Genomic DNA, 27,890 nt, shown 5'->3' with positions numbered 1-27,890 from the left:
AGGGAAATGTGACAAGATGCCCCGTAGGTGGGACACATTGTAACAGCTGAGGGGCACGTTGTAACTTGACCATATGACAGCTTATAATCTTATCTGATCGAATGAAAAAATATACAAAAACTAAAATATTTTAATAAATATATATTTATTATTTTTTTTATAATAAGCATTAAAAATAATCTGATTTTGGAGTTTGACAATGAAGTGTTCTACTGAAGAAACAAAGTCACCTACATCTTGGATGCCCTGGGGGTAAGCAGATATACATCAAATTTTCATTTTTGGGTGAACTATCCCTTTAACTATGTGACTGGCAGAATCCGCTTTGGTCTTTGATCTCTTCTAAAACAATATCTGTTAGAGTTATTTGACACCAAACCGGTTCAGAGCGGTTCTTAATGTAAGGACATTCTACCTCACTTTCGATTGGAGCATTACTGGACTGACCTTGAAGGAGTCGTGTGTGTGTGTGTGGATGTGTTACCCCACTCACTGAGTATGTGCTGGGTGAATGACTGTTAAGAGCCACTCTGATTTCCTTATCTCGCTTACTTCTCTGCTATAGGGCCTGTATGTCCTACTGACAGTTGAGGGCGTTGGTGAAGGAGAGTTCAGTCATCTGTCAACCCAGACATTTTAGCTTTGGTCTCTTGACATATGTTGAAACAGGCCTCTGTTGTGTTTAGTTGTTGGAAACGGTCCTTTTAGTTTCTCAGCATTGTGTGCATGTGTGTTTTGTCACATGGGTTGGCATCTTTCATTGTCAATACAGTCCTGTAAAAAAAAAAAACAGTCATGAAATGCATTTTAAAAAATATTCTATAACATGTCATTTAATTTAGCATTTTTTTTTTACACCTGCTTAATTACTTATGACAATAATGCATGTTAAGGGGCGTGCTGAGGGGAAATCTTGATGTCATTATTCTCCCATATTTAAATCCTGGCATTTCAGAGGGGTAGAAAAGAATAATTCATTATTCTTTGAAACTTGAATGTATCTTATATAGAAGACATCACAGCTAAAAATTAAGATAAAATTCAATAAAAATTAATGCCTTTAAATGTCAATTAGTCTTAGAGCTTGAGTGGCTGTGCGAAGATAATTTGACTGATTCCGTAAACAGTCAGCCCCAAGAACTTGTATTTTTTGACATGTAGGATTATATTTATGCATTTTACTCAACATCCACCCTGTTATGACAGTGTTCTCGTTGTGTATTTGATTTGCTTGAATACGTTAAAGTTGACATGAAACTGAAGTAGCGACAGATAATTTATTCCGTATTGTGACATACATCTGAGTGAATCAGATTATTGAAAATGAAAAAAAAAAATGTAGGGCTACACGTTTCCATCCACTCTATCCATCGGTTGTTGATTGGATGGAGGCAGATGTGAATGTGACCTTATTGTCGATTATTAAAAAAGAAAAAAGGCAAGGTTAAGGCAGACTCAATTATTGGAACAATCCAGCATACGTAACCAGAGTTTGATTAAAAAAAAGAAAAGAAAAAAAGAATAAAAAAATGAAATGCATGCAATCATAATAAAATCATAATATATATTTAGGAAATAGATTTTTTTATTTCATACCACAGAGTTGGTGTTCCAGTTTTTGGCTGTCTACATCGTAACCAGATATGCCTAGTCTATTGTAAAAGTATTTTTGGTGACAAGTGATTTACACCTGGAAAATGCCCTCATTGCCCTGAATAAATTAGCCCTATGTCTCTTTCAGTAGATGAATGTTATATTATGGTGTTACCTCCCCTTTGTTGTATCTGTGTCATCTTCAGATGACATAACAATTAGCACAGTCCTCTAGTGGCAGTGTGCCAGTGAATGAAAACATTCATTCAAAGGAACCTGCCAAGATGAAGTTTTGAAAAAAAGGGGAACTCTATATGCAGGCAAGGCACACAGTGACCCCTTTCCCTATCAAATCACCTTTTGCTAAATTCTGCAAATCCAATAGAAATGATCAATGTATGAAGCTTCTTTGGGTCCTGGCTGCCTAGGCGCAAGCTGACGTTCTGCCAGTGGCATTTTTGAGAGATGACAAAGACATGCTTGTCAGGTTTTCCACACTGTTCTGTGAGGACTCATTTTCTGCCTTTAACATTTCAGCTGTACCACACACACATGCAGTTTTTACACTGCTTTGAGAAAATAGGTCACTCAAGCTTTGTGAGTCAGAGTGGGGTTGGCATCTGTGTGTTGGCTCAAAAGAGTTCCTTAAGCAATTCTCTGTCAAAACACTAGTATTCTAAGATTATCTAACTGTGATTTAGCTCTAATCCCTTTGTCTAAATCAGTATGTTGCTGGTTGCATGTGGTGAATGGTCTTTGGCAACTGTTTTGTGTTTTGTCTGGCATCTGACCAGATCCACTTGTCATCCTGAACAATACAGACTGTTTAGACGGCAGAGTGAGACTGCAAACTGGTGAGAGGATGGGGAGTTGTAGAAGACAAGTGTCCTACCAGAAAGTAAATAAACTGTTAATCGCATGCACCTCAAATTTTTATTAAACGCTAAACCGTTATTCTGTCTTTCAGGTATGTTCTATGGCAAAATTTCCACAAGATGGACAAGTGGTTTTAAAAATAGAGGTTGCATGCTTGTTTTGCATTGTGTACTTGTTGATGTCATGATTTTGAAGCTCTTCTCTGGAATGCGGGAGCAAATGATCACACATTCCTAAAGGAAGAAAGAGCAACAGAGTGCATGAGAGACTCCCTTGTATCTAAACAGTAAGGCGATATTGAGAGAAACACATGTCCCTGTGGACTTACCTGAACTGTTTTTCATGAGTCTCTAATTTGTTTGAAAATAAGCATCCAGTCCATTTTATTTTAATAATGACAAAATATGATTGTTGCATATAGCTGAGAAGTAGTTGATCAGTGTCGTAATTATGAAGTTTTCAAGTACTGATCTGTTGACCACTTTGGCCTCGTTTACACTGTTAGTTAAATGTGACCCAATTCCGATTTTTTTTTGCTCCTATGTGACACAGATCAGATGTGTTCTATGACCATGTAAGCAGGAAAAAAATGCAAGCATTTGGATATTTTGAAATCGGTTTCAGGCCTCTTTCATATGTGGAAATAAATCAGATATAAATCAGATATGTGCCAATGCGACTGTTATGTAAAGGCAGATTGGATTTTCTGAGGCATTGTGTTCTGTACGTCATTAAAACTGCGACAATTTGGTACTTCTCCGCGGTTTAATGATGTCATATTATTCTCAGGAGGAAGCACGTGTGGAGGCGCAGTGTTGCCAAGTCCATGGGGCTACTTTAACACTGTTGCCGTGGGTTGTTTTTCATGTCTGCGAGTTGATCCCCTGGAATGCGAATTGTATTGGGGAACCCTGCCAAAAATGTGTATTTTACCCCCTGGAATGCGTTTTTTACCGGGGGACCCCCCTTGAAACACGATTGGGCTATTTTGGGCTAGTTTTAATTAGAAATTGGGTGGGTCTTGTTGCGGAAACCTGGCAACCCTGAGAGGCGGTAAATGAAAGCAACACAGGAAACATGGAGGAGATATGGCAAGTGTAAACACATGAACCGCATATGGGTTTCAATTGACAGAATGTGTAAACGGACGGTTAAAAAAATCAGGTATAGGCAACAAATCAGAATTAGGCGTCAAGACCTGCAGTGTAAACGAGACCAATTGTTGATTAGGTCAGGCTTTCTTTAGCCAAAGAACATGTTGCCTCTGTTTTTAAGTGTTTTTTCAGTGTAAACTAGATGGAACAGTCTGTTCCAAATAACCGTTGCAAAACATCTTGCTGTCTTTTCACCATCGTTATTCAAAAGTACTGCGTTTTTAAGATACTGTGACATTTTTATTTATTTATTTATTTTTACTTGACTTGTGACTTGAGGCTGCATTCTGGACCATTTTGCTGTGGAGTATGTGCAGTTTTAGAGTGCAGATACATTTTAAAAGCCCCTTATAGGGTTAGTTCACCCAAAAATGAAAATTAGCTTGTGTTTTACTTAGGGCTGGGCGATATAGCTAAAAAATGTATCAACAATATAATGTTTCATATCGTTCGGTATTGATAATTATTGACATTTTTTATAACCTTTTTTAAAACAAAGAGCAATAGAAAAAAATGTTTACATTTAACCACTGTATTTTTAAATTAACTAAATTTATTGAGACAAACAACAAATATTTTTTTGTTTTAACAGTCAAAAACAAAATAAAAATTAAACAAATATCTAATTTCTAATGTTTTATATGCAGATTAAATAGGTTAAACTTTTGGCTTGTCTCCCGAGGGCGCAATGAGCAAAATAATGCAGCACATTTTAAATGTTCAACGCAAGGAAGTAATAGTCTATAAAAAACGTGCATTACGTCTAAATTAACTCATATAAATCAAATATAATTTCGTAAATTGCATAAACAATTATGAACAAAACAGCATCACGTATATGCATTGCTTAATACAAAGAGCCGAATCGCCCATCATACAGATTGCCATTAAAAACACATGAGACGCAGTGAAAAGGAATAAACCTCCACAAATTTGCGACGTGTTTTCTAAAAGTTTAAACTGTTTTAACTTTGCATAGCTTCTTTACTCACAATCTCCTCATCACAGGCAGGCACAGCCCTCATGTTCGTGTTTGTGTGTGCTGTCTGCGTCACTCGCATGTGCCTATATCGTGCACTATATCGAACATTCTTTATATCGTTATCGAAGAAGGTGTACCGTCGATAAATATCGATACCGGGCTCCAGGGGGTGAATAAAGGCCTCCTGTAGCAAATCCATGTGGTTTTGTAAGAAAAATATCCATATTTCAAACGTAATAAACACTTTTCTCTCACTTCCGCTATCTGCCATACACTGAAGCAGTTCCGGCGGATGACGTATGATGTCGGTGTTGCGTGATTAGTGACGAATGCGGAGAGAGAACAAAACAAAATGATGGTCATGAATTAGAAGTACAAACCGAAGATTTTCAAAGAAAAATGTCGGAGGATTTCGATATAAACCAAGAGGAGACTGGTTTTCCTTTGCTAAAGTAAGGAAACTTTGCTTCCTTTGTTCCTATAAACAAACTCGCGAGACTAGCATATCTCAGAAGCACGCACGCTGTGCATATGTGCTGCGTCATCTGCCGGAATGGCTTCCGCGTATGACAGATACTGGAAGTGAGAGAAAAGTGTTTATTACGTTTGAAATATGGATATTTTTCTTACAAAAACACATGGATTCGTTACAGGAGGCCTTTATTCACCCCCCGGAGCCGTGTGAAGTACGTTTTATTATGGATGCATGCGCTTTATTTGACGACTTGTGGACTGTTCAACTGCAACACCCGCTGACTGCAATGATAGAGCTTGGAATAGCCAGGACAATTTTTAATATAACTCCGACTGGATTCGTCTGAAAGAAGAAAGTCATATACACCTAGGATGCGTCGAGGGTGAGTAAAACATAGCCTAATTTTCATTTTTGGGTGAACTAACCCTTTAATTCTTGGCCTAAGGATATGTGGCCTTGCATGATTTCCCCAAAATGCTTCTCTTTATACAATATTTTTTTGAATGATTTAATTAAAAGATTTAAAAGATTTTTTATTTAAAATAGGGGCTGGTATTTTACTTATGGATAACAAAGAGAATTATTAATTTCCTACCTGCTAATGTTAAAAGGAAATAGTTGTGCTAGCACAGAGCTCAGGTTAGAGGCCAAGGATAAGATCAGGTCTACATATTTGAGTGAACTATTTAATGACTTGTAAAATCCAACGTTTTTTTTGTTTGTTTTTTACCCCGTTCATCAGCAAATATTTGCCAAGGAACATAATTTTCCAAACAAAAACAAAAAAAACACCCTATTATACTTTCAACCAGATTTGTATATGTTCATGTTAATGAATGCAATTTGTCAAAGGAGGTCTATATTACTTATTGTATGTTCTTGCTTTCACTGACAGTGAAGAAGTATTCTTTTGTAATTTGCTTTTCTGATTTAGTTTTCTCTACACTGAAAGCAAAAATATATTTAGTAGTAGAAGGTCAGCTGAATTAATAGTCTCATAAAATTGCTCAGAGAAATATTGGTTTACTGGTAATAGATACATTTAGCTGAATGACATTTCTCTAGGGGGCACATTTTTGCTAAAAAATATGCAGCACTTCTAAGTGAACATTTTGTTGTAATCATCAAGTCTGTGAGAAAGAAAATGAAGACCATCTGTAAAGTTCCAAAAAAGAATGAGAAGTCAACTTCATGTTGCCATCAAGGAGAGGTTGTTGCAAAGTGCAGAATCTCTAAGCTTCTTACCAAAAGTAGACATGTCTCTATTTTTAGAAGGTCAGCCTGTACCAGAGATAAATTTGTGAGCATCATTGTGTTGTAACTTGGAGGACTCAAGGGAAACTGATGTGTTCTTTAACAGATATTTGTGAGCTACATGTGGGTCATTGGTGTTTATGGAAGATTCCTCTGTTAAAATAAGATATGACTTCCAGACTTGGGAGATGTCAAGCAGATGTGAAAAGAGAAAAAAAGACAACAGGAGAACTGCTGTATTCCAGTGGCATAAATTAATGTTATAAATACATACTATTCAATTTTACTGAGCAGTTATAATCTACTTTGTTTCAGTGGTTGTTTGATTGTTGATGGCTCATCAAAAAATCACCCTTTTATGCCATTCTAGAGAAGTGTATAAATATCAGATCAGATGTATATAAAATTGTCAAACAACTGGAAATATTGATGTTTTAAGCTATATCGCCCAGTTCTAATGTGGAGTCATCAGTATTGTCAGAGCTGTAGTATGGAATGACCCAGAACAAGCAGGCAAATGTCCTCTGTTTGCCCTCTTATGCACAGCAGAATCAACATTTGTGATCATCAGCACATTAGGCTGCTGGTGGGGGGGATTCCATTTCTGGCTCTATTACTGGAAAGGAGAAGGTCTAAACTTGGGCTAGATCTGCAGGAACATCCCTGTGGACAATTCATTTGCTAGGGTACTTATTGTTCCTCCGGATTTTTGTATCCTCTAAATTCTTCTGATGGGATGGCATGTAGAAAAGTAATAAATAGTAAATGCAAGTGATTTTTTTAAACTCCAGTCCATGCCATTAATTCTGTGAATTAGGCAATTTCTTTGTTATATAGTTTGTCTTGCTTTAAAATGTTTCATGATGTTCTATAAAATTACTATTACAAATTACAATATAATCAACACTTTAAAAGATAGTCTTAAAGTTGACACACACACACACACATACACACATCACTGAGCCATGGGAAGTTTAGCTTTTTATTTGCATCCTGTTGGGTTTCATCCTGTTTTACATCCTGTTCGTTTCTTAATTTCCATTCTGTTAAGTTTCATCCTGTTTGCTTTTTTTCAACCATATAATTAAAGTGCCTGAGCTTCTCCAGAGCATATTTCTCAAAGTCTGGTTTACCTTTGTTTAGAAATGCTTAAATATGTGTTGGAATTTGAGTTAAAGGAGCTGAATAATACAAATGCCCCAAGTGATTTCACCTGGTATTTCCACCAGACATTGTTACTTAAAGGGATATCTCAGCCAAAATAAAAATTCTCTCATTATTTCCTCACCCTTATGATGCTCCAAACCGACTTGGATTTTCAGAATTTGAATTTTTTTGAGGAAAAAACTTAAGAACGTTTGCACAAAGACTTAACAAATCAAGCCCAGACTCTCGCAGATGAGCTTCACTACTACAAAGATGCTGTATACATGCAGCATCAGCCATTTTTTACTCTGAATTAGATTGTATAATTTCGATTTTCGAAGCAAAAACAGAATGGTCTGACTTTAGCTTTGTGAAACCATACTACATAAAACATCTGCACAAAAAAATACAGTGAATGGGCTGAATGAGAACGCAGATTCAGGTGGCGCTTATGGAACAACAGCCATGCAGCTTTTCCTTGGTTACCACTGTAAACAAAGCAGCAATGTTATTTCAAACACTGCTTTAATATGCATCATGCAGAGGCGAGATTAAAAGAAAATACTGTCTAAACTTTTCTGAAGACAGTCAGTTCCCCTCAGATATACATCCATATAAACCCTGACCCCAATTGTATCGCTATTCATTTAACATCTCAGCTGACTTGTTGAATCGTCACATTTTTATGGATTTTCAACCGGCTCGGGGTGCATCGTTACATCCCTATGTCCCACTAAAAGAGAGCAAGCTAAACCAGTGGCCTGATTTAAACCACTGGCCTGCTCCATATGTGCACCATCAGCAGTAGGGCTGTGCGATTTGGGGGAAAATATCAAATTGCTTTTTTTTTTTTTTGACAGATATTGCGATTGCGATTTTAAATTTGCTGCCTAACTATCAATCTGACCCAGTAGACGCCATAATCCCACTCTGTCTCTCCTCCCGTCCCACGTTCCAGTTTTTTTCTTTTCTTTTTTTTTAATGGTGGGTGTTTACGCAGTTGGCTAGAGCAGTGCTGATTGGGGAGAACGGAGGTGCGCTCACTCTTGCCCAGGGCAAGTAAGATTGCAACTCAAGGCTGGCAGTCATGCATATGCTCTGGAACAGAGTAATATCGCGTCCACATCGCAGGCTTTGCGATTAGGAAATCGCAACGTCTCAAATCGCGATTTCGATTCGATTTCGATTAATCGCACAGCCCTAATCAGCAGGCATCAACACCACTCACACTGCCACCTGCCTCCCCATGAGCCTTCGTGTGAGGAAACGGAGGCTGCATTTGGACAGGTGACGGCTGTTTTGTGTGTATTTTTTTCTGATATCCCTCAGATGAATGAAATGTGTAATCGGCCTCTTGCTACTGTTCTAGATCACAGGAAGAAATAACTAACAGTTATGTCAGAATAGCACCTGACCTATATCAATAATAATCCAGTGTAATTTAGGACAGTCATCAGTGTTACGAGTATGGTTTTATGGCATGACTACATTTCCTGTTTATTATTAAAAACAGCCTGCTTACACAACATGTCTTGTCATGTTATTCAAGACACTTTCTGTTAGTGTCAGTGTATTTTATTGTCCTGCTTACACATAAGATTGCTGTGTCGGTCTGTTAACCCAAAAAGGACAATTCTGCGATCATTTACTCACCCTCATGTCATTCCAAACCTGAACGACTTTCTTCTGCAGAACACTAAAGAAGATATAATTTCGGATAATGCAATGAAAATCAATGAAGTCCAAAACCATACTGTCCAGACCCCACTGACCTGCATTGTATACACCAAAAACATTTTTCAAAACATCTTTTGTGTTTCAAAGTAAAAGTCAGTCATACAGGTTTTTAATGAAATGAGGTGAGCAAATGATCACAGAATTGTCATTTCTGGGTGAAGACAATGTTTGTGTGCATATCTGCACATCTGGAGCCACTTGGGTTTAGTGAAGTGAAGCATGTTAGTGAGACTGAACTGTTCTTTATCTGTATTAGTCATCAGCAGCCTGCATCTACTTCCCTTGCTCAATGACAGGGTGAACCCTGACACACTTTCTGAGCTGTGTCTGAGATCCCTATGCTGTGCGCTTTGTTCATTCTTTGTGCTTGAATATGGTTAGTGGTAATGTTTTGGGGTGTCACACTATATAGGCAGCTCATTGTTAATAGGCAGTCACTAGTTTGAGCTCTTCCTTCAAATTTATGTAGCCTGAAATGATCTCATATCTTTTTTAAATGGAAAATTGAGAGATTTTGCTCAAAGCTTTGTAGTAGAAGTACAAGTGAGCACACAATACTGTTTTTACTGTATTTTTGATCAAATCAATGCAGATGAGCATAAAAGACTTCTTAAAATTTTTGTACTGATTCCAAACTTTTGAATGGTAGTGTATATCCTTGTGAAACAGATTATCGAACAAGATAAAAATGTAGGGTGGGGACTTGGTTTTATCCATTGTTGTTGATTGGATGGAGGCAGATATTAATGTAAGCTCGTAGTCGAGTGGACTAAACAATTTGAGAAATCTGGCATACATCACGAGAGACGTCTGCCATTTCGAAATATTGAGTTAACGTCTTGATTAAAAATGATGAGGCCAAAAAAACATATGCGGGCTCTACAGTGCGACCATTTCAGTCGCATTTGCGACTGAAACTACTCCGTAGTTTCACATTGTAATAGTACTACTATTCAATAAACAAGAAGTTAATATTAAGTGACTTGCATTGTCTGACTATAACACTATTGTCTGATTTTGTTCTATTTCGTAGTCGAAAATAGTTTAAAACAAAGACACAGCGCCTCTCCATTCAAACACAGCGGTGTTTCGTTTATGAATGAACGGGGTTTTTTAAAGTAATCTAGTGAGTGCCGCGGACAGACGCCGAACGGCGCCGCCGGTGTGCCTACACTCATAGAAAATAATGTATTCGAATTTTAAAGACGTGGCGCGACTCTGCGCTTCTCGTCTGGTGTGCGACCGCCTGAAACGCCGTTTGTTTTCACCCCTGTGCCCAAACGTCTTTGTTTGGGCTTCCGAAAGCGGATGATGTCAGGAAACAGTGGTTTCAATTTATTTTTTAACTCTGTTCTTGAAAGACGGAGCAAGGGGCGTGGCAGTACTGAAACACCATCTAAGCTGTTCACCAATCACAACGCACTGGGACAGCTAACCAATCACAACACATTTTAGTTTTTCGGAAGGCGAACCTTCATCAAAGCCGGAACTAATCTAGCCGTTTGTGCCAGGCTGGGGAGAAAGGTATTTTAATAATGTAAATTATGTGAAAAATAATGAGTTTTTCGAACCACCAAGCATGAGAGCATGTTCTAGTACATCCCCAAAACAAAATCAAGACTTTGTAAAAGAGCATAATAGAACCCCTTTAATACTGATTTCATTTGATTGGTAACTTATATTTCTTATTCTACTTGTTCTTAATTTATAATTTTTAAAAAGTAAAAAAAATATATATTTTTAAAGAATTTGACAAAAGATGACATACTTTTAATAAAGTTAGAGGAGTCAAATATCACCTCGTTATGGGAAGGCTATTTTTTTTATAAAATTTTGGATTATTGATTAGAAGGTGCTCCTAAAATTTTGAACGTGCTCCTAAATTTAATTTTTCTCCACCTCTTCAAGGTCCCGATTAGTGGGTCTCCATACGAATACATCTTCAATTCAGGGCAGCTAAACAAGCATGAGTTTGTTAGGCAACAAGTGCAGCATTGTGGGTCCTCCTTTGTGTCAGGCTCTCTCGTTCTGTGGACCGCTCCGTGACTCAGCATGCTGTTAATGAGAAAAGGCTTGCCAGTCATACGTTGCCAGGATTCATTCACCCTGGAACTGATGGTAGAAGTGTTGCGGAGGCATGGCGGCCTTCTTCGCTGCATGTTGGTTCAGAGCTCCTCGCCACTGTGTAGGCAGTCAATACTCACATTCATTGAGTTTTGCTGAAGCACAGAGACTTAAGCCAGGTGGCTAGATATTAAAATGTTTTTTTTTTTTTTTTTACTTATTGCCATTATTTTAATGAGGAGCATTTTTTTACATTTTAAATTCACTCTGAGACTGCTGTTGTTGGCCCATCTGGAATCAGTTTATTAACCCTCATTGTTTTTCACAGTTTACTGCGTCTTTCCTTTATTGCCTTTTTAGTATCTCTGTAACCTTTACTTGAACTTAACTGTTTTTTCTCAAAGATAGTGTACGGCTTCAGAGGAGTTAGAATTATGGAATTATTACGAAAAAAAAAACCCCACTCATTTTTTTGTGATTCACAGAAGAAAGCCAGACATACGAGTCTGGAATAATATTGAGTAAATATGTCAGAATTTCATTTTCAGGTGAACCAACCTTATAAGGTTGTCTTTCTCCTAAGGCCAACTTTGTACACAGGCGACTGCCAACAGTGAGCCAATACCTAACTTGGCTTAAGACGGCCTCTTTTCTATCATATTTTCCTTCTGAAAATGCATTTCATGTATTGAGCAACTGAGCAATATCAGAGGACCCATGCTGCAAGGACATTTTGAGCTCGCTCTCTCTCTCTCTCTCTCTCTCTCTCATACCTGCGTTAAGCATGAACGAGAGTCACGGAAGTTCACACAGATGATCCCTGAACTCATCTCGGGTTGATACAAAGTTCATCCTCTTCTGTCCATTAAACTTCCAGTTTTAGATGAGAGAGAAAAAAAAATAAAGCAGAATGAAAGAACTCCATTACAAAAGGTGTCTTTACATGTTCTTCCAAAATGAGACGTGGGCAGTCGTAATGGGTTTTAAATTGTTCATTTCCGACTCTCATTCATGGTGCACAGTGCTACCCACAACTCTCTCTGTTTAAATGGCAATGCTTCTGCTGTGAGTGATATCAACCATTTTGCTTTTCATCACCATTTCTCCAAATCCTCAACCTTTAAAGACATTTCAGTAAACCCAAACATGAAACGTTCATATTTTGTTTTATAAATAAATAAAATTATATAAATGTATAAAAATGTAAGTAATGAAGCAATGTTGCAAGCGTTATAATAAATAATTATCAAAATATCGGCAGGAAGTGTCATTTATATTGTTTACTGTTTAATGTCAGAAGAACTCCCCTGAACTTCCTCTTTGAAATACTTTGTTGGGAAACTCAAATGTGTGTATTTATTTGTGTGTACAACGGTCTCTTGCAAAGTGGATGTATAGAGTTCTCAGTTTCAATTGCTTAATGTTTATCAATGGTCAAAAGTATGGAGATCACTGACCTAATAAACATCTGAACTAACTTTCTGTATTTGTGTGTTTGTGTATCCAGGAGGTTTCTCCATGGTGTTTCTGGCCCGCACACACAGTGGAGTAAGATGTGCCCTGAAAAGGATGTATGTGAACAATGTCCACGATCTGAACATATTCAAGCGGGAGATCACAATCATGGTGAGTCATGGTGAGGATGCGTTTTTTTTATGGAATGAGTACATCAATACATCACATTTACAAAATCTTTTTTTTTTATATGTCCCCCTAGAAAGAGTTGTCGGGCCACAAGAACATTGTGCGGTATCTGGACTCAACCACCAATGCAGTTGGAGACAGTGTATGGGAGGTTCTGATTCTGATGGAGTATTGCAAGGGTAATAGAGCTTTATACCAAACTATGTTCTACTCTAAACATTATCTCTGTGTGATTTAAAATTCCTGAAATACAAGCTCATACTTGCATCACAGTACGTTCCTCTGACTGTAAAAACATTTGTTGTTTGACTTTATAATCTTAAAGTGAAATACTTTGACAAAGGGAACAACTTGAACAGTGCAGCTGTAAATATGAACAAATAAATAAATATTTATACTTGTTTACTCTGATTTTCACGTGCTTTTTTAAAGGCAGATGTTTTAAAGAATTGTTAACAGAACTTACCATCCTGAATGTCCAGTATTTCTGATTAAGAGCCAGTACTTGGTTTGCAGTTTAACTAGTACACTGCATTGAGGCCTTGAATTTATCTGGTTTCTGCAGCCAACTGAATTGCAGCCAATCGATCCAACTGTTGCTATTGTTAAAAAAAACTAAAACTATTACATTTACATTTAATCGTTTAGCAGATGCTTTTATCCAAAACAAATTATAAACGAGGACAATAGAAGCAATCAAGCCAACAAAAGAGCAACAATATGTAAGTCCTGTGAAAAGTCCTGGTTAGTCAAATGCTGTACATGTAGCAAGGTTTTCGTTTTTGTTTTGGGTTAGAGGGTAAAGTTTTTTGTTTTTTTTAATAAAAAAAAGAAAACAAGTAGATAGAATAGAAATGAAATAACATACATTTTTTGTTATTTTTATTTGTTATTTTTGCTCATTCACAAGATTTTTTACCTCATTCAAAATATTAATAAATACTATACTAGTATTTAAATAATACTGAAATAACATTGAACAAATCTGGATTTAATGGATTATCTCAAGCCCCTGGTTTTCCTTTCCCCTCCAATCTCATGATATCCCTAATCTGGTCCCGCTTTGTTTGTTGACTGAATGAATGTGTTTTTGCCATCTAGCTGGTCAGGTGGTGAAGCAGATGAACCAACGGCTGCATGTAGGATTCACAGAAGCGGAGGTGCTCAACATATTCTGTGATGCCTGTGAAGCTGTTGCCAGACTCCACCAGTGTAAAACTCCAATCATTCACAGGGACCTTAAGGTACAGTACAGAAAATGCTTTAGTAAGACAACTACAGGATATTTGTAAGCAATGATAATATAAATGATTTGCCTACAGTTCATTCCCAACCATTTAACTTGTTCACTAAAGGTGTGAAGCTGTAGGCACAAGTACAGACATGTCTGGTGTTTTTTGTCTGTGATTTTCATAAATTTTGGAAATCACTCTTTTCTCTGACTGTATTTGCCTAGCTGTAAAGGTAAATTGAGGGCACTCCTTGACAGTTTAGGGAACCATGTGCTGACCGTTCCAGTTTAACACAGTAATACTAGACATGCTCTCCCAAACCAATTACTTTGCTCACAAACATTATTAATGGCAAGCATTAGCAAAACACAGGCAAAGACATGCATGCTATGCTGTGTCTGTGAAAAACAGCAGTGCTTGAAAGAATCAAGGCCGCCCTTTTGGCAGAAAAGTGTGGGAACAGGCCATTGGTGCCATTCAAATTAACACTTTTTCCCACCAGTCAAAACCAATCACAGTCTAAAATAATTGGGAAATTATTGAACACTGAAGTGGAAGAAATTTATGTTTACTCATTTGTCATAGAGGGATTTCCTCATGCAGGGCTGTTGTTTTTCATATAACATAAGGAGATGAGGACCCCTGGTTGTCAAGAGCCAAAAAAATGTTAATGTACTGTAATAGTCAATTCAAGTCTTCTAAAGACATACTATTTGTGTGGAAAATTTTGGTTGATATTTTTGTTAAAATATTATTTTGCAGTATAACCATGTTGTCATACAAAAATAATGTGCAGGATCTCATTATTGTCCCCTTCTCTCCAAGAAGCATTTATGTAGTCTAAACACTTAATCAAGATTGACAAATTGACTAGCTGGAACCAGTTTACTTCCTCTTTTTAAGTATTTAAAGCATCAACCCATTTAATCCTATGGGTTACATTTGTGACATTTAGCTTGAAGTTTCTAAAAGCAGTTGATGTATTTACACATTGTTAATTATAAAAATATCAACAATGCTGACTGTTTTTAATTTAGATATTTGGTTGGTGTAAGTATCAAATTTATGACTTTTAAAAATAACTGTGTATAATGTAATATAAAGTGTATAATATGTATATATAAAGTACTTAATTAAATTGCCTTCTTCCTCTCTTGCCTCTGTCACTTGACTGTTTGCATTTTAGTGGTTGGACGTATTAACAAAGATCACAAACAGGTGTGTGTGTGTGTGTGTGTGATGACAGGTAGAAAACATCCTCCTAAATGACCAGGGAAACTACGTCTTGTGTGACTTTGGAAGTGCCACACACAAAGTTCTTCTTCCACATAAAGATGGAATAACTGCAGTGGAGGATGAGATAAAGAAGTAAGAATTTCTACTGAACAGTGTGGAGCTGAAACACAACAGGAATTTACAAATATTACTTTTTGTGTGTGTGTTGTGAGTGTGTTGTATGTTTTACTTGCACTGATTGTATAGTTTGGGAAAACATCAAGCACTATTACTGCTTTACACTACCAGTCAAAAGTTTTTGAACAGTAAGATTTTTAATGTTTTATTTTTTAAAATTTTTGTAAGAATTCTCTTCTGCTCAACATAGAAAAAGTCTTAGATCTTTGAGTTCAGGTCATGAAAAATGGGGGCAAAAACAAAAGTGTTGCGTTTATAATTTTGTTCAGTGTACATTGCTCTCTGGACTACTTGATGCATTTAATATACATTTAAATGTTATTTATTCCTGTGATGGCAAAGTTTAATTTTCAGCAGCCATTACTCCAGTCTTCAGTGTCACATTATTCTTAAGAAATAATTCCTAATATGCTGATTTGGTGCTCAAGAAACATTTCTTATTATCAATGATGAAATAGTAAGTAATGCTTAATATTTATGTGAAAACATGATACATTTTTTCAGGATTCTTTACTAAATAGAACAGCAGAGCAGCATTTATTTGAAACAAAAAATCTTTTGTAAAATTGTAAATGTCTTTATTTTCACTTTTGATCAATTGACTGTGTTCTTGCTAAACAGTATTAAATTCTTGGGAAAAGAGAGAGATTGCTATGTATTGTAGTTTTAGAGAGTGTCACACTTATGCATATTGTAGTGGACAAAATAACAGAATATGAGTGTTGCCTGAGAGTAGCAGTGGATTTGCTCTGTTGCGAAACTCATTGGTGCATCACATTTTAGTTTTGTCCATGTAATCTTGAGGAATTTACAAAATGTTTTAAGCTTATCTAGATGACGTAATTTCTTGTTACTAGTTCTTGCAGCAGAAAGTTAAGGCTTTAAAACCTTCCATTATTTTCATTCTTCTCTGCTTAGGTACACGACTCTGTCATACCGTGCCCCAGAGATGATTAACTTGTACCAAGGGAAAGCCATCACCACAAAGGCTGATATCTGGGTAGGCACTGAACACAAACATACACACGCACACACATTCTCCCCAGTCTCTCTCTCCTCCTTCTCCACCCACTCATTCTCTTTTATTTCTATCTTTCACTCTCTCTCATGTCATTCTCCAGCACATTGCACAAGCTGGAGAGCTGGTTTGGTCAGACTGACACAGCAGACACAGATGCCAAACCGGTTTCCTCCATAAATGAGGTCTCTCAGGGGTGTGCTTTACAGCCATCCTTGAAATCCTGGCTTTGTTTCAAAGTTGATCCTTTTGTTGATGTTTTGCTTTGTATCATGAAAAATCGAGGCATGTATCAGGGTTGCGGTGGTGTAGAAATAAGTAGATTTAGTTTAAGTACTGTACCAAGACATGTTTACTAGAGCTGAGGAGCTGTTATGTGCATGTGGGCCTGATGGAAAGCAGTAAAGAAAAGAGCTTCCTGATTTCTGGCAGTGTTGTAAAAACAGAAATGAGGGCCTCATGAAGGCATACTTCCTCTTTATCATGCAGTGAAAGGTAGCTTAGCCACATTTCACAGCTCTTCCTTCCAAACAAATGCTGGACAGAACAGAAAAGAAACTGTCTACCCCCAGTTCCATGATAGTCCTTCAATGGAAACGTCTCATTGTGCTAAATTTCACCGGTGCAAATGGTTGCACTTCATGGTCATCGTGTCTTGCTCGGGTAGGAAGAGGAAACTGTATGACAATACTTCCTGCCCATTTGCTGCATCTGAAAATAGAAAGAATTCTCAGAATTCATCTCACACAATGTAGAGCAGCTGTCAGCCGTTATAAGTGTTGTCACGGTGCAGTGTTTTCTTATTAGAGCAATGAAACCTGATGTATTGAATGTTCTTGTGTGGAATTACAGTTTCTTGTTTTCTCTTTCCCAGGCACTTGGATGCTTGTTGTACAAGCTGTGTTTCTTCACACTTCCATTTGGGGAGAGTCAAGTTGCCATATGTGACGGAACCTTTGCTGTTCCGGACAGTTCAAAATTCTCCTCGAAGTTGCACTGTTTAATCAGTAAGCAGCTTTCAGATATTCCCAAGAGATTTCAAATTATTTTGTGGAAGATTGTGTAATTTGAGTGTTGTACACAAGGGCTGTGGTGGAGTTTTGATATTAAGTTAGACAATAGCTCCACCCTTTGGTTGTATAGAGGTACTGGACAATTGTATCCCAGCGCCTCTTAAAGAGATAGTTCACCCAAAAATGACAATTCTGTCATCATTTTCTGACCTTCATGTCATTCCAAACCCATATGACTATGAATTTCTTGTTACATAAAAGAAGTTATTTTAAGAGTGTCTGTTTGTTTTTGTTCATATAATGGAAGTCACTATTGACCAAAACTGTTGGTTACCAACATTCCCTTTCGTAATCTGCAGAAGAATGTAAACCATTCATGACTGTCAGTAAATGACAGAAATTACATTTTTGTGTGAACTGTCCCATTAATAAAGAGTTCATTTTGTTTTTACCTGTACCCTTGGCATGTGATTGTGTCTATTAATATTGTGTTGTTATATTTCAACTTAAAGGGACAATTTGCCCAAAACTGACAGTTGTCATAATTTTTCATGCATCAAAAAAAGCATTATAATGTTTTCTATTAGATATGAATGACTGAATGTTCTTTTTTTTTAGGGGGGGGGTGAGCTTCTCCTAAAAACATACTTAGATTGAATATAAGCACCCTTAACTTTATCTAAAGTTTAAGCTTAACTTTTTTTTTTTTTTGTCTCAGGATACATGTTGGAGCCTGATCAAGAAAAGAGACCTGACATCTATCAAGTTTCTTACTTTGCCTTTCGGTTACCTGGAAAGGAGTGTCCAGTGCCAAATCTTTTTGTAAGTAACCTCACACAAGTTAATTGTTGAATTTAAAGCTTTGTATGATTCAGAATTATACATAATTAATGAGTGCTTTTTTTTTTGCCACACAGAACTCTCCCCTTCCCACCTCATTGCCAGAGCCTCTTACTGCTAGTGATATTGCTGCTAAAAAGAGCCTGACAAAAGCCAGGTAGCATTTTAGAGTTTTGTATGCGACTTTCAGATTGTTTGAATCCAACTAACCATTTAAGTAGCCTGTTTTCACCTTGTTTCTTTTTTTCATTAGAATAACAGATTCAGTAGGACCAACAGAAACATCAATCGCACCCAGGCAAAGACCCAAAGCTGCAAATAGTAATGTTTTGCCTTTGCCCAGCTCTGTAACTCCTGTGAAAATGACTGTATCCTCAGGTACGGTTAGCAACGACCAGAAAGGTGAGCATTATTATATATATATTTTTTCTTAAATATGGTCTGTGTTCTTTTTTTGCCCTTTGGAGACATTAGCTTTGACTGTATATGTGTGCTTGTCTCAGCTTCTGGAAATGGGCAGCAGTCGGCTGCGCAGATGCCGAACAGCAGTCAGCAGAACAGAGTGTTACAGCAGCTGCAGCCTGGAGACCTTCGACTGCAACAGCTACATCATCATCAACAACAACAACAACAGCAGCAACAGCAGCAGCACAATATACACCATCAACAGCAAGTCACTGCACAGCAGCTACAGTACATGCAACAGGTAATTAGTGGCTCAGGGGGTTGACACCAATGTGAAACAGCTTTTGGGCCTTAAGTTTAAACTAATTTCTTGCAGGTCTTTAAAAATTACCGTATTTAGGCACAATGTGTATAGTGACTTTTCATATGGCTCAGTTAAGTAATTGTGGAAAATCCCAGTGGCATTAATAGTTTGTGTGTGTGTGTGTGTGTGTGTGTGTGTTAGAGCATGATCTGTTGTGACAGTCAGTTGGTTCTTCTTTGGATTGATCATTGTCATCTGCTTATGAGCACATGACTACATTGTTTAAACAATAAACAACCTTGAGAATGGTGGAACTGTTTACATTCAGCATTTTTAGGTACAAATAACGGGTGATTAAATATTATTATATTTTCATATTAAATATATTATATTGTAATCAGTGTTTTATATTTTTAATGTTTCATTTTGAAGGAATGACTTGAGAATGTCAATTTAAGTATTACATTTAGAAATATCTGTGACCTATGATGTAATTTGTAAATCCTACAATAATTCATTTGCCAGTATTGTCTGTATTGTCTCTACACACACAGGTGGTGTTGTGTGCTTTTAATTTGACTATTAATGCACAGCTACTGGTTCTCTGGTTAATCATACAGATCTCTTCTTCCATGATGTCCAATTGAGCAAAACAGATTATCTAAGAAGAAAAAAAATGTGGAGTGGGGATTTGTTTGCTATCCATTGGTTGCTGATCAGATCTGGCAGATGTGAATGTGAGCTTGCAGTTGACTGTAAGAAAGCAACAGAGTTTAAGATGATTACATTTTTGAAGAAGCCTGGCATATGTCAAAACAAACAAGTCTGTCATTTCACAGGAAGGTCAAGTTATGACATTTTAATTAAGAATTAGGAGTTAACAAAAATGAAAAAAGTAGCATGGATGAATTGTTCACATTAAAGGGTTAGTTCACCCAAAAATGAAAATTCTGTCATTAATTACTCACCCTTGTGTTGTTCCAAACCCGTAAGACCTTCGTTCATCTTCGGAACAAAATTTAAGATATTTTTGATGAAGTCTGAGGGCTCTCTGACCCTCCCATAGACAGCAAGGTAACTACCACGATCTTATGGGTTTGGAACAACACGAGGGTGAGTAATGACAGAATTTTAATTTTTGGGTGAACTAACCCTTTAAGATCAATAACATGCATTTAGAAAATGTAGAATTTGCTAAAGAAACTCAAATTACCACCAGCAATATTAAAGGATTGGCACAGACAGCCAAGTTTTATTAACAGTCCATCATGCCAGTGGTGAATATCCCCTTCTATTATTAAATTAAACAGTACATACTTTTTCACTGCAAAATGCTCTGATGAAAACGTTTACTCATTTGCTGCTCCATCAAAAAAAAAAAACAACAACAGTAAACTGCATTGTGCTCATCCTACTAGCAAAGAAATTTCTGGTTCTGTCATGAACTGCAGTGTTATCACTCTGTGTAAACAACATGTTTAATGTTGTTGTCTAGAGTTCAAGCCCGCTGCCCTGAATTTTAAATGCACTTTGTTATGCAATGGTAAACAATAAACGTTATGACAGTACTGTTACTAAACATATTGAGAAGCATAAATTAAACTCTCACGCTCATCACGATTGTCCACTGACATCTCTCTCTCTCTCTCTTACTCTCTTTTTCACAGTATCATCAGGCTATGCATCAGAGCCTTCAGATGCAGCAGCAGCAAATGCTTCAGCAGCAGATGATGATGCAGCAGCCCATATATCAATCCCAGCAGCAACAGCAGGCTCACTACACTGCCCTGGTGAGACACCTCATATACCTGGAGCCTTAGTGGCAGGACCATTTGGTTACTTTTTAAATAGGAGAATTGCCAGATTTTAAATGGATGCAGTTCTAAAAAAGAAGAAATTTATAAATGAATGTTGTGAAGGATTGTAAAATGCGTTCAGGAGGATGGTGCTGCTTTAAATGTAAATTTAGCCACCATGTGTTTGTCAGTAGGTTATGTTGTATATTGTATTTAATTAATAATTTTTTCCTGGAAGTCTGAAGTTAGACCGTCTTTGCCTTAAATACTCATTTGGCCCCACTAACTGAAGCAGTCTTCTGTGCCAAACTCTTTCTCTATCCAAGTGAATGTCGCCCAATCATAACCGTCAATAATTCCTTTGAATTGTATTTACGCTAAAACGGGAAATGTTGTTAACTGACTTTCGCTAAATACATAATGTTAAGGCGGAGCAATTTTTAGCTCATTTTCCACCGAATGGTTACCATCTGTTTAATTTCAGATGCAATCTGCTCCATGCAAAACCATCAGAGGATTGAATGGGGTGGTGAAATCGACCGATTCTCTGTGTTAAATCGTAACATATGAGGCAATTACACTGTAGGGAAATTCGAAGGCCTCTGTGGCGCTCTTTCTGTCTGTGTGTCTCTTTCTATCTCCCTGTGTCATCAATGCCATTTTGTATAGAAAAAGCACACTTTTCTCTTTGTAAGCTAAAGTTAAAGGGGTGGTTCACTGTTTTTTTTCTAGGCTTGATTGTGCATTAGAATCGCGATTCATATATTAATAGATTTTTACGTGCACCTCTAGTTTTTTCTTCCTCTTCTCTAAAGCAGCGCAGCATGGCCTCGCCCCCTTTGCTGCCTTTTCCCGGGGGCGGGTTTATCTGGGTTTGTTAAGTCACGAACCTGGGAAGTAACTTGTAGTCCCTACCAGCCATTTTTGTAGGCATTAAACTGCCAGAATTTTAAAAGACGATATCTCCGTCTGCATTGAACTTTCAGCTTCGTAACTTTACAGATATTGTTTATGCTCAAACAACAACATTACACACTAACTAACATTAAAAAAGTGAAATCGCAATGAACCACCCCTTTTAAGGAAGGGGAAGTCTTATATTTATTCATGATCACAAAATACCCAGGATGACCAGGTCTTTTGTTACCCTGAAGGGTTTTACAATATGTAGTACTGCATTTTATATCTTGCTTATTACACATCTGCTTGCAAATAAATAAATAATAATGGAAATGGAAGTGAACTATCGTTTTGTGTTCCTTGCAGTTTTTTGTAAACCCATTGCATCATATAACATCAAACATTCAGCAACACAATGGACGCTGCTGTGTGATACTGTACAAGAGACATGAAAGTAGCACCATTATGTTGTCAAACTGAAGATCTGAAGATTGATAAGCATTAGCACACCCCAGTAGCCATGGTTTAAACCTGCAGCAGTTTACTAAATTGAGTTTATTTACTTGTGTCCTTACAGATGCAGCAGGCCTTTGTTCAGCAGCAGCAATGTGCTCCAGTCCAACAGGTGCCCTATATTTCTCCTCTGGAGTTCCAGACCCCACTGGGCTCCTATAACCCTGCAGGACCTTCTCCAGTAGAGACCCCCTTCGCTAACATCAGGCAAGCACTTTGGACATTATTAACAATGTACTTCTCCATAGTCAGTCTGTCACACTGAGTGAATATTACTTACTGTACGCTACCATTCAAATATTTGGGGTTGGTAAGGTTTTTTTCATGTTTTTTTTAATTAGTTATGCTTACCCAGGATACATTTATTTGATCAAAAACAAAAAAAACTGTAGTATTCTGAAATATTATTACACTTAATAAAAATAACTCTTTAGTATTTTAATATATTTTTAAAATGTAATTTATTCCTGTGATGGCAAAGCTGAATTTCCAGCAGCCATTACTCCAGCCTTCAGTGTCACATGATCCTTCACAACTCATTTTAATATGCTGATTTGGATTATCAATGTTGAAAATGGTTGTTTAATATTTTTGTGGAAACTATGATGCATTTTTTTTCACGATTCTGAAAATGAACAGCATTTATTTAAAATATAAATCTTTTGTAACGTTTATAAATGTCTGTTACTGTCACTTTTGATCAATTTACTGTATTCTAACTAAATAAAAGCATTGATTTCTATAATCTTACTGACCCTCTTTTGAACGGTAGTGTATATCCATCTTATTTTTCACGTTAGAAAGGCTGTGGCCATTTGTAAATTTAATGTGTCTGGCTTCCGGTGTCATTCGCTTCCAGTTATTTTTAGCTGTTATGCTGCTTGGAAACTGCAAACTGGTATTTTTTACCATATTATTTTAATGTATCATCTTAATTATAAACACACTGATTTACCGTTTACGGCACTTTAATATTCTTCTTGTTATTTCCCTAAAGTGGCTAATGAAGTCTTGCACATTCACAGTAAACAAGCTTAAGTGTTGAAAAATAAGGATGATACAGAGCAGTTTGAATAGCAGTTACACACACAAAGAACCTTTGTTATACAGTGCAAGTCAACAAAAGTGAAAAGTGCTGTGTATAAAAGATCTGTTATCTGATATATTAACGTATATCTCTTTAAATGTCTGACATTTTTTCTTTTTCTGTTGTAGTAGAAACCCAGTGTCCACTGTGGATGTCATGAGCCCTCCTCCCCAGACTGTCAATAGCCCTCCTGATATGTCTGCTTGGAACCCATTTGGAGAAGACAATTTCTCCAAACTCACAGAAGAGGAACTTCTCGATCGAGAGTTCGACCTTCTAAGAGCAAGCAAGTGTCTCTGTGTTCCTTTAAGTCCATTTTAGAATTGCATCCAGACGTCCATCCTCTTGTAATATTCTATTCTACACCCTCTCCAGCAGAGGGCATACACATTCTGCTTTATTCTTACACTAACATTTTCTACGTGTCCGCCACACTTCTTGCCCACAGAAAAGCCAGTAGGGCGATCTGTCAGCATGGAGGCCAGCAGCATAGACAGACAGCAGCCGTTACTGCAGCCCTCTCTCCCTGAGGATCCATTTGGCTCTGTGCCCTTCCTGGCCAACGCAGGCAAGTTCTAGCAGCCGGCTCTCAAAGGATCCTCACCAAAGTTCCCTGTTTACCGTCCTCCTCCTCCTCTCTCCTCATATTTGTGCTCCCCTATTCCTGCTCTTCCCGACCCCTTTCTGTCTCTCTGCTCGCTGGATGCGGCCGCTCTACACCACATATCACTGTCACATCTGGAGTCGGGAGACAAACAAAATCAGTGTTTCCATTTATTCCTTAAACCACTTTAAATGCATACATTTAGACAGTTACAATCTTGTCATTATTTAAACCCTGTATGTCTTAGAAAACCTTTTTTGTTTTTATTTCTCACTGCTCATAAGGTGTAGATGAGAGAAAAATTTAATAAAACTCTATATATCTGGTACATGCACAGGTTTAGATATTATATATATATATATATATATATATGATAGATAGATAGATAGCCCCTCCACAACAGGCAGGAAATAGTAAATAGTAAAATGCAAGCATAGAAATAGAGAGGATTTGCAGATTTTAAAAAAGTATATGTATCATTTGGAACTATAAGCGATAATAAGAAATATAGACTTACGTTTTTTGTTTTTTTTTAATTCTTGGGATTTATACTTCACAAAACCACAGCTATATAGCACCTCCATGTTTGTTGCTGGTGCCTTGTTCTTTTTCCCTACTGTTATTATTTGTTGTTTTTCAAGCTTGAACTTTTGTTTGTCTTTGCACTTGCAGTATTATAGTAGTAAATTTGTGCTATGCTCTTTTCACATCTGCATTTTTAAACAACATTTTAATACGTTTAGTTTTAATCAAATAGTTTGAGGTAACTCCTATATGGTGGTGCAGTTACACTGCAATATGTTTAAGTGAACTGTACTCTGGACTTTTTGTCATTTAGATTTTTTTTTTTGCTCAGGACTAACATTTTTATTTCAACATGTTTAGATTATGCAGAGCAGAAAAAGTGTTTTTTCCATTAGTTAGAAAAGAAAATGCACAAGTTTAAGGGAAATTTCTTTCTTTTTTCTATTATTTTAGCATACATTTTTTTTTTTGTCATAGTCATCAGGTTGGCATGATAGAATAGATTTTCATATTCTTGAGCAACCTAAATTTTCCACTTAATGGATTTTTAAAAAAATTTTTTCTTTGCTTCAGAGATACATTTTGTGCTTGATAGCAAGTTGTTGATAGAAACAGTGAGTGCCAGAAGTTCTCAGGTACAATTTCTATGGACCTCAAACCATAGAAAATTTGCAGCGATCCTCATATTCACTTTGTTTGCTTGTAAACATGCCAATTTTTTCATGGAGTTGAACACAAGTCTCTCTCCTCCAGTGTTAGAGTTGGCTTTAAATTCCTCATTGAGACTTGTTTTTCCTTTCTGTAATTTACTGTGAAGATACTTTAAGTTGCCAATTTAGGGAACATTGGCAGGTTAACTTGGAGTGAGGTTAGCCGAATAATCAGAAACTGTTGCATCTACAGAAGCAACTAAGAGTTGGCAGCCCTTTTTTCCCCTTTCTTTTGCATAATTTGTTTTATTATTATGTAGCCTATGCTAGAACTCTTTTCTGGTCACAGATGATGTTTTCCATAGAAAACGCTATGTCTAAGAATGTATGAGACTTTTTACATGTTATACTGGTTGTCACACTACAGACACATCACATCATTTGTTGCTGTCTCATTCATAATGGCAGCATTGAGCCTTAATTAATAGATTCATTGTCAGCACATGCGTCTAGAGGTACTTGCTCAGTGCATTTAGTAATAGTTTACATGAAGGGCTTACCATAATGTTTACCAAATTTTCACAACGGTAAGTTGACCATAATGTTTAGTGAATCTGTGTTCTGGACTCCTAATTTTATGTACTCAATCATCTCATCACCCACTCAAGTTCCTTTGCTTTATCAGAACGTGTGTTTTTTTTTTAAAAATTTTTTAAGTTTAATGTGTTTGTAACCATTCTGTATTAGATAAAGACAGCCATTTTCAGAGACATCTTGACTGAGTGGGATATTGGTGGACAGTTAAAACTGACAGACTTGTGAACACAACTTGTATTAAAAGTCTTTAGAGCCATATTGTGAACTGAAGTGTAAGCAGAACAGTTGTTGAGGGTGACTGACTAAACCCACTTGCATATAAATTGGAGTTATAGGTTACTTTTGTTTTTAGTCTTTTTTAATTTTGTTGACGCTAATATTAAAAGTGCACAGGTGACAGTTTATCCTATAACAGCTTTCCTTTCAAGCCTTATGTTGCTCGAGAGATCGTGGTACAGGAGTCTTTATGTTGCATATGTTCCTATAGATGACAGAGGTTCATAGCTCCTCCATTCCTCAGTGACTTCTCATCTGTACATACATGCATAAGCTGTTAATGTTCAGTCTCCAGTTGACAAACCGATGTAAATACTCATGTATCACAATGTATAACTGAATGTTTCTTTATACAATGCTAACTATAAATAAAGCTTATTTAAAAGCAGTGTTATATTTGTTGATTTTTGTTATAGAAGCTCATATCAGGAGCTTTTGACTAATGCTTCGAGGATAAGAGGTTCTGATGTCTTCCACCTTTATGCCACAAGAGCAAGATGATCCTCCTTTTATATAATTAGCATGGCTGTCTTTGTCTAACTGTTTATTCTAAACATGTATAACATTAATCTAGTTCATTTTTTATTTGGTTAAAGCATAATGTTAACACCATGTTCATACCAAAAAAAATTATATAAAGACAAAGATGTTGCTACACACTTAAATTAAGTGTCTTAAACATGCCACAGACTACTTTTTTTTAAACATGAGTGTAAACATTATATATGTTAGTCTGAGGTTTTATTTCAACATTAATGCTGACATTAAATTTACAATTAATGTAAAGTATATATAATTTAACAAAATCTGTTCAGAATATGTAAAATACTCTCTTGGAGTGTAGCATAAGCTTTTTACTTTACATAATCTTTTGCACGCATTTTTTTTTTAGATCTTACAATGGTTGAATAGGATACTATTGGAGTAACTCTTTTGATTAAAATGTGGCTGTGAAAACATCCTCAAATCTAGTATATGCGAAGTATATGATTATGTATGAGGACCAATTATGTTTTGTAGCTTTCCTGTTAGTCTGTATGCTTAATATGGTCGTTGGAGGGGGAAGCATAATAAAATGGCTCTTAAACTATAGAATGGGCATAATCTCTCTTTATGAACTCAATTCAAATATTCTGTTTGCCTGGTAAAGTTGCATGAAGAACAGAGGCACTCGGACGTAATGAGGTAAGAGACAATGAACTATTGAAGCATATCACGGCCGTGTCCGTAAATCATTTGCATATATTGTGAACACAAAAAGACGATCAGTGTAGCATCTGCTGAGTTGGGGAAGGGAGGTCTGGGTAATCCACTGGAAGGATATGTAGCTTTCAGAGCAATATGACATTTCCATTATGTTCCCTATTCAAGCAAAGCAGGAAGAGGTCTGGACATCCACATGCTATGTCTGTTTTTACTAGAGCCGTGATCAGCGTGTAATCGGATGGGCCTGGAAAAGAACACTCAATAATGTCGTCTTCTGGTTGCGATCTTCTTATATGATTAAGGATGTTCCATTATGCTGTGCTGTGGATTGTTGTATTCCAGGAGCTAGGCGGGATTAGATGTTGTAATCCGGACTCTCTAAACAGTCTGCGCGTATATTTTTTCCACTAAGCTTCGTATTTCTTTCAAAAAGCACCAGTTTCTTTTCCTCCCATGCTGTTCTTGCTCTACTGCCACCCCCCTTCCCCCAAGCGCTGTTCTTTTGCCTGTCCTGTTCCGTGATTTGACCAAGTACAACATGTTCCTGGATCAACTTCCTTGTTGATCCTGGAACATCATTCCAATC

At 36.9% G+C, this 27,890-nt stretch overlaps 1 protein-coding gene across 3 annotated transcripts in view; it reads left to right on the top strand.

Annotated features, from left to right (window-relative positions):
• bmp2k (BMP2 inducible kinase) overlaps positions 1-27,890 on the top strand; it is a 43,881-nt gene that overhangs the window by 11,729 nt on the left and 4,262 nt on the right. For 2 of the 3 annotated variants that reach the window (XM_016453605.1, XM_016453604.1), the window contains exons 2-15: positions 12,789-12,907; positions 12,999-13,104; positions 14,027-14,169; positions 15,404-15,525; positions 16,489-16,570; positions 17,463-17,595; positions 18,320-18,423; positions 18,519-18,598; positions 18,695-18,843; positions 18,945-19,147; positions 20,818-20,940; positions 22,424-22,566; positions 23,575-23,732; positions 23,895-24,014. In XM_016453605.1, the coding sequence (XP_016309091.1) occupies positions 12,789-12,907; positions 12,999-13,104; positions 14,027-14,169; positions 15,404-15,525; positions 16,489-16,570; positions 17,463-17,595; positions 18,320-18,423; positions 18,519-18,598; positions 18,695-18,843; positions 18,945-19,147; positions 20,818-20,940; positions 22,424-22,566; positions 23,575-23,732; positions 23,895-24,014 (1,785 nt within the window). The remainder of the gene's footprint in view (positions 1-12,788; positions 12,908-12,998; positions 13,105-14,026; positions 14,170-15,403; positions 15,526-16,488; positions 16,571-17,462; positions 17,596-18,319; positions 18,424-18,518; positions 18,599-18,694; positions 18,844-18,944; positions 19,148-20,817; positions 20,941-22,423; positions 22,567-23,574; positions 23,733-23,894; positions 24,015-27,890) is intronic. The other variant, XM_016453607.1, reaches the window with a different exon arrangement.

The sequence above is a fragment of the Sinocyclocheilus anshuiensis genome, unplaced genomic scaffold (assembly GCF_001515605.1).
Source record: "Sinocyclocheilus anshuiensis isolate Anshui unplaced genomic scaffold, SAMN03320099.WGS_v1.1 scaffold1531, whole genome shotgun sequence".
Taxonomy (NCBI): Eukaryota; Metazoa; Chordata; class Actinopteri; order Cypriniformes; family Cyprinidae; genus Sinocyclocheilus; species Sinocyclocheilus anshuiensis.
Note: the sequence above shows the minus strand (reverse complement) of the source record. Positions and strands in the feature narration are given on the sequence as shown.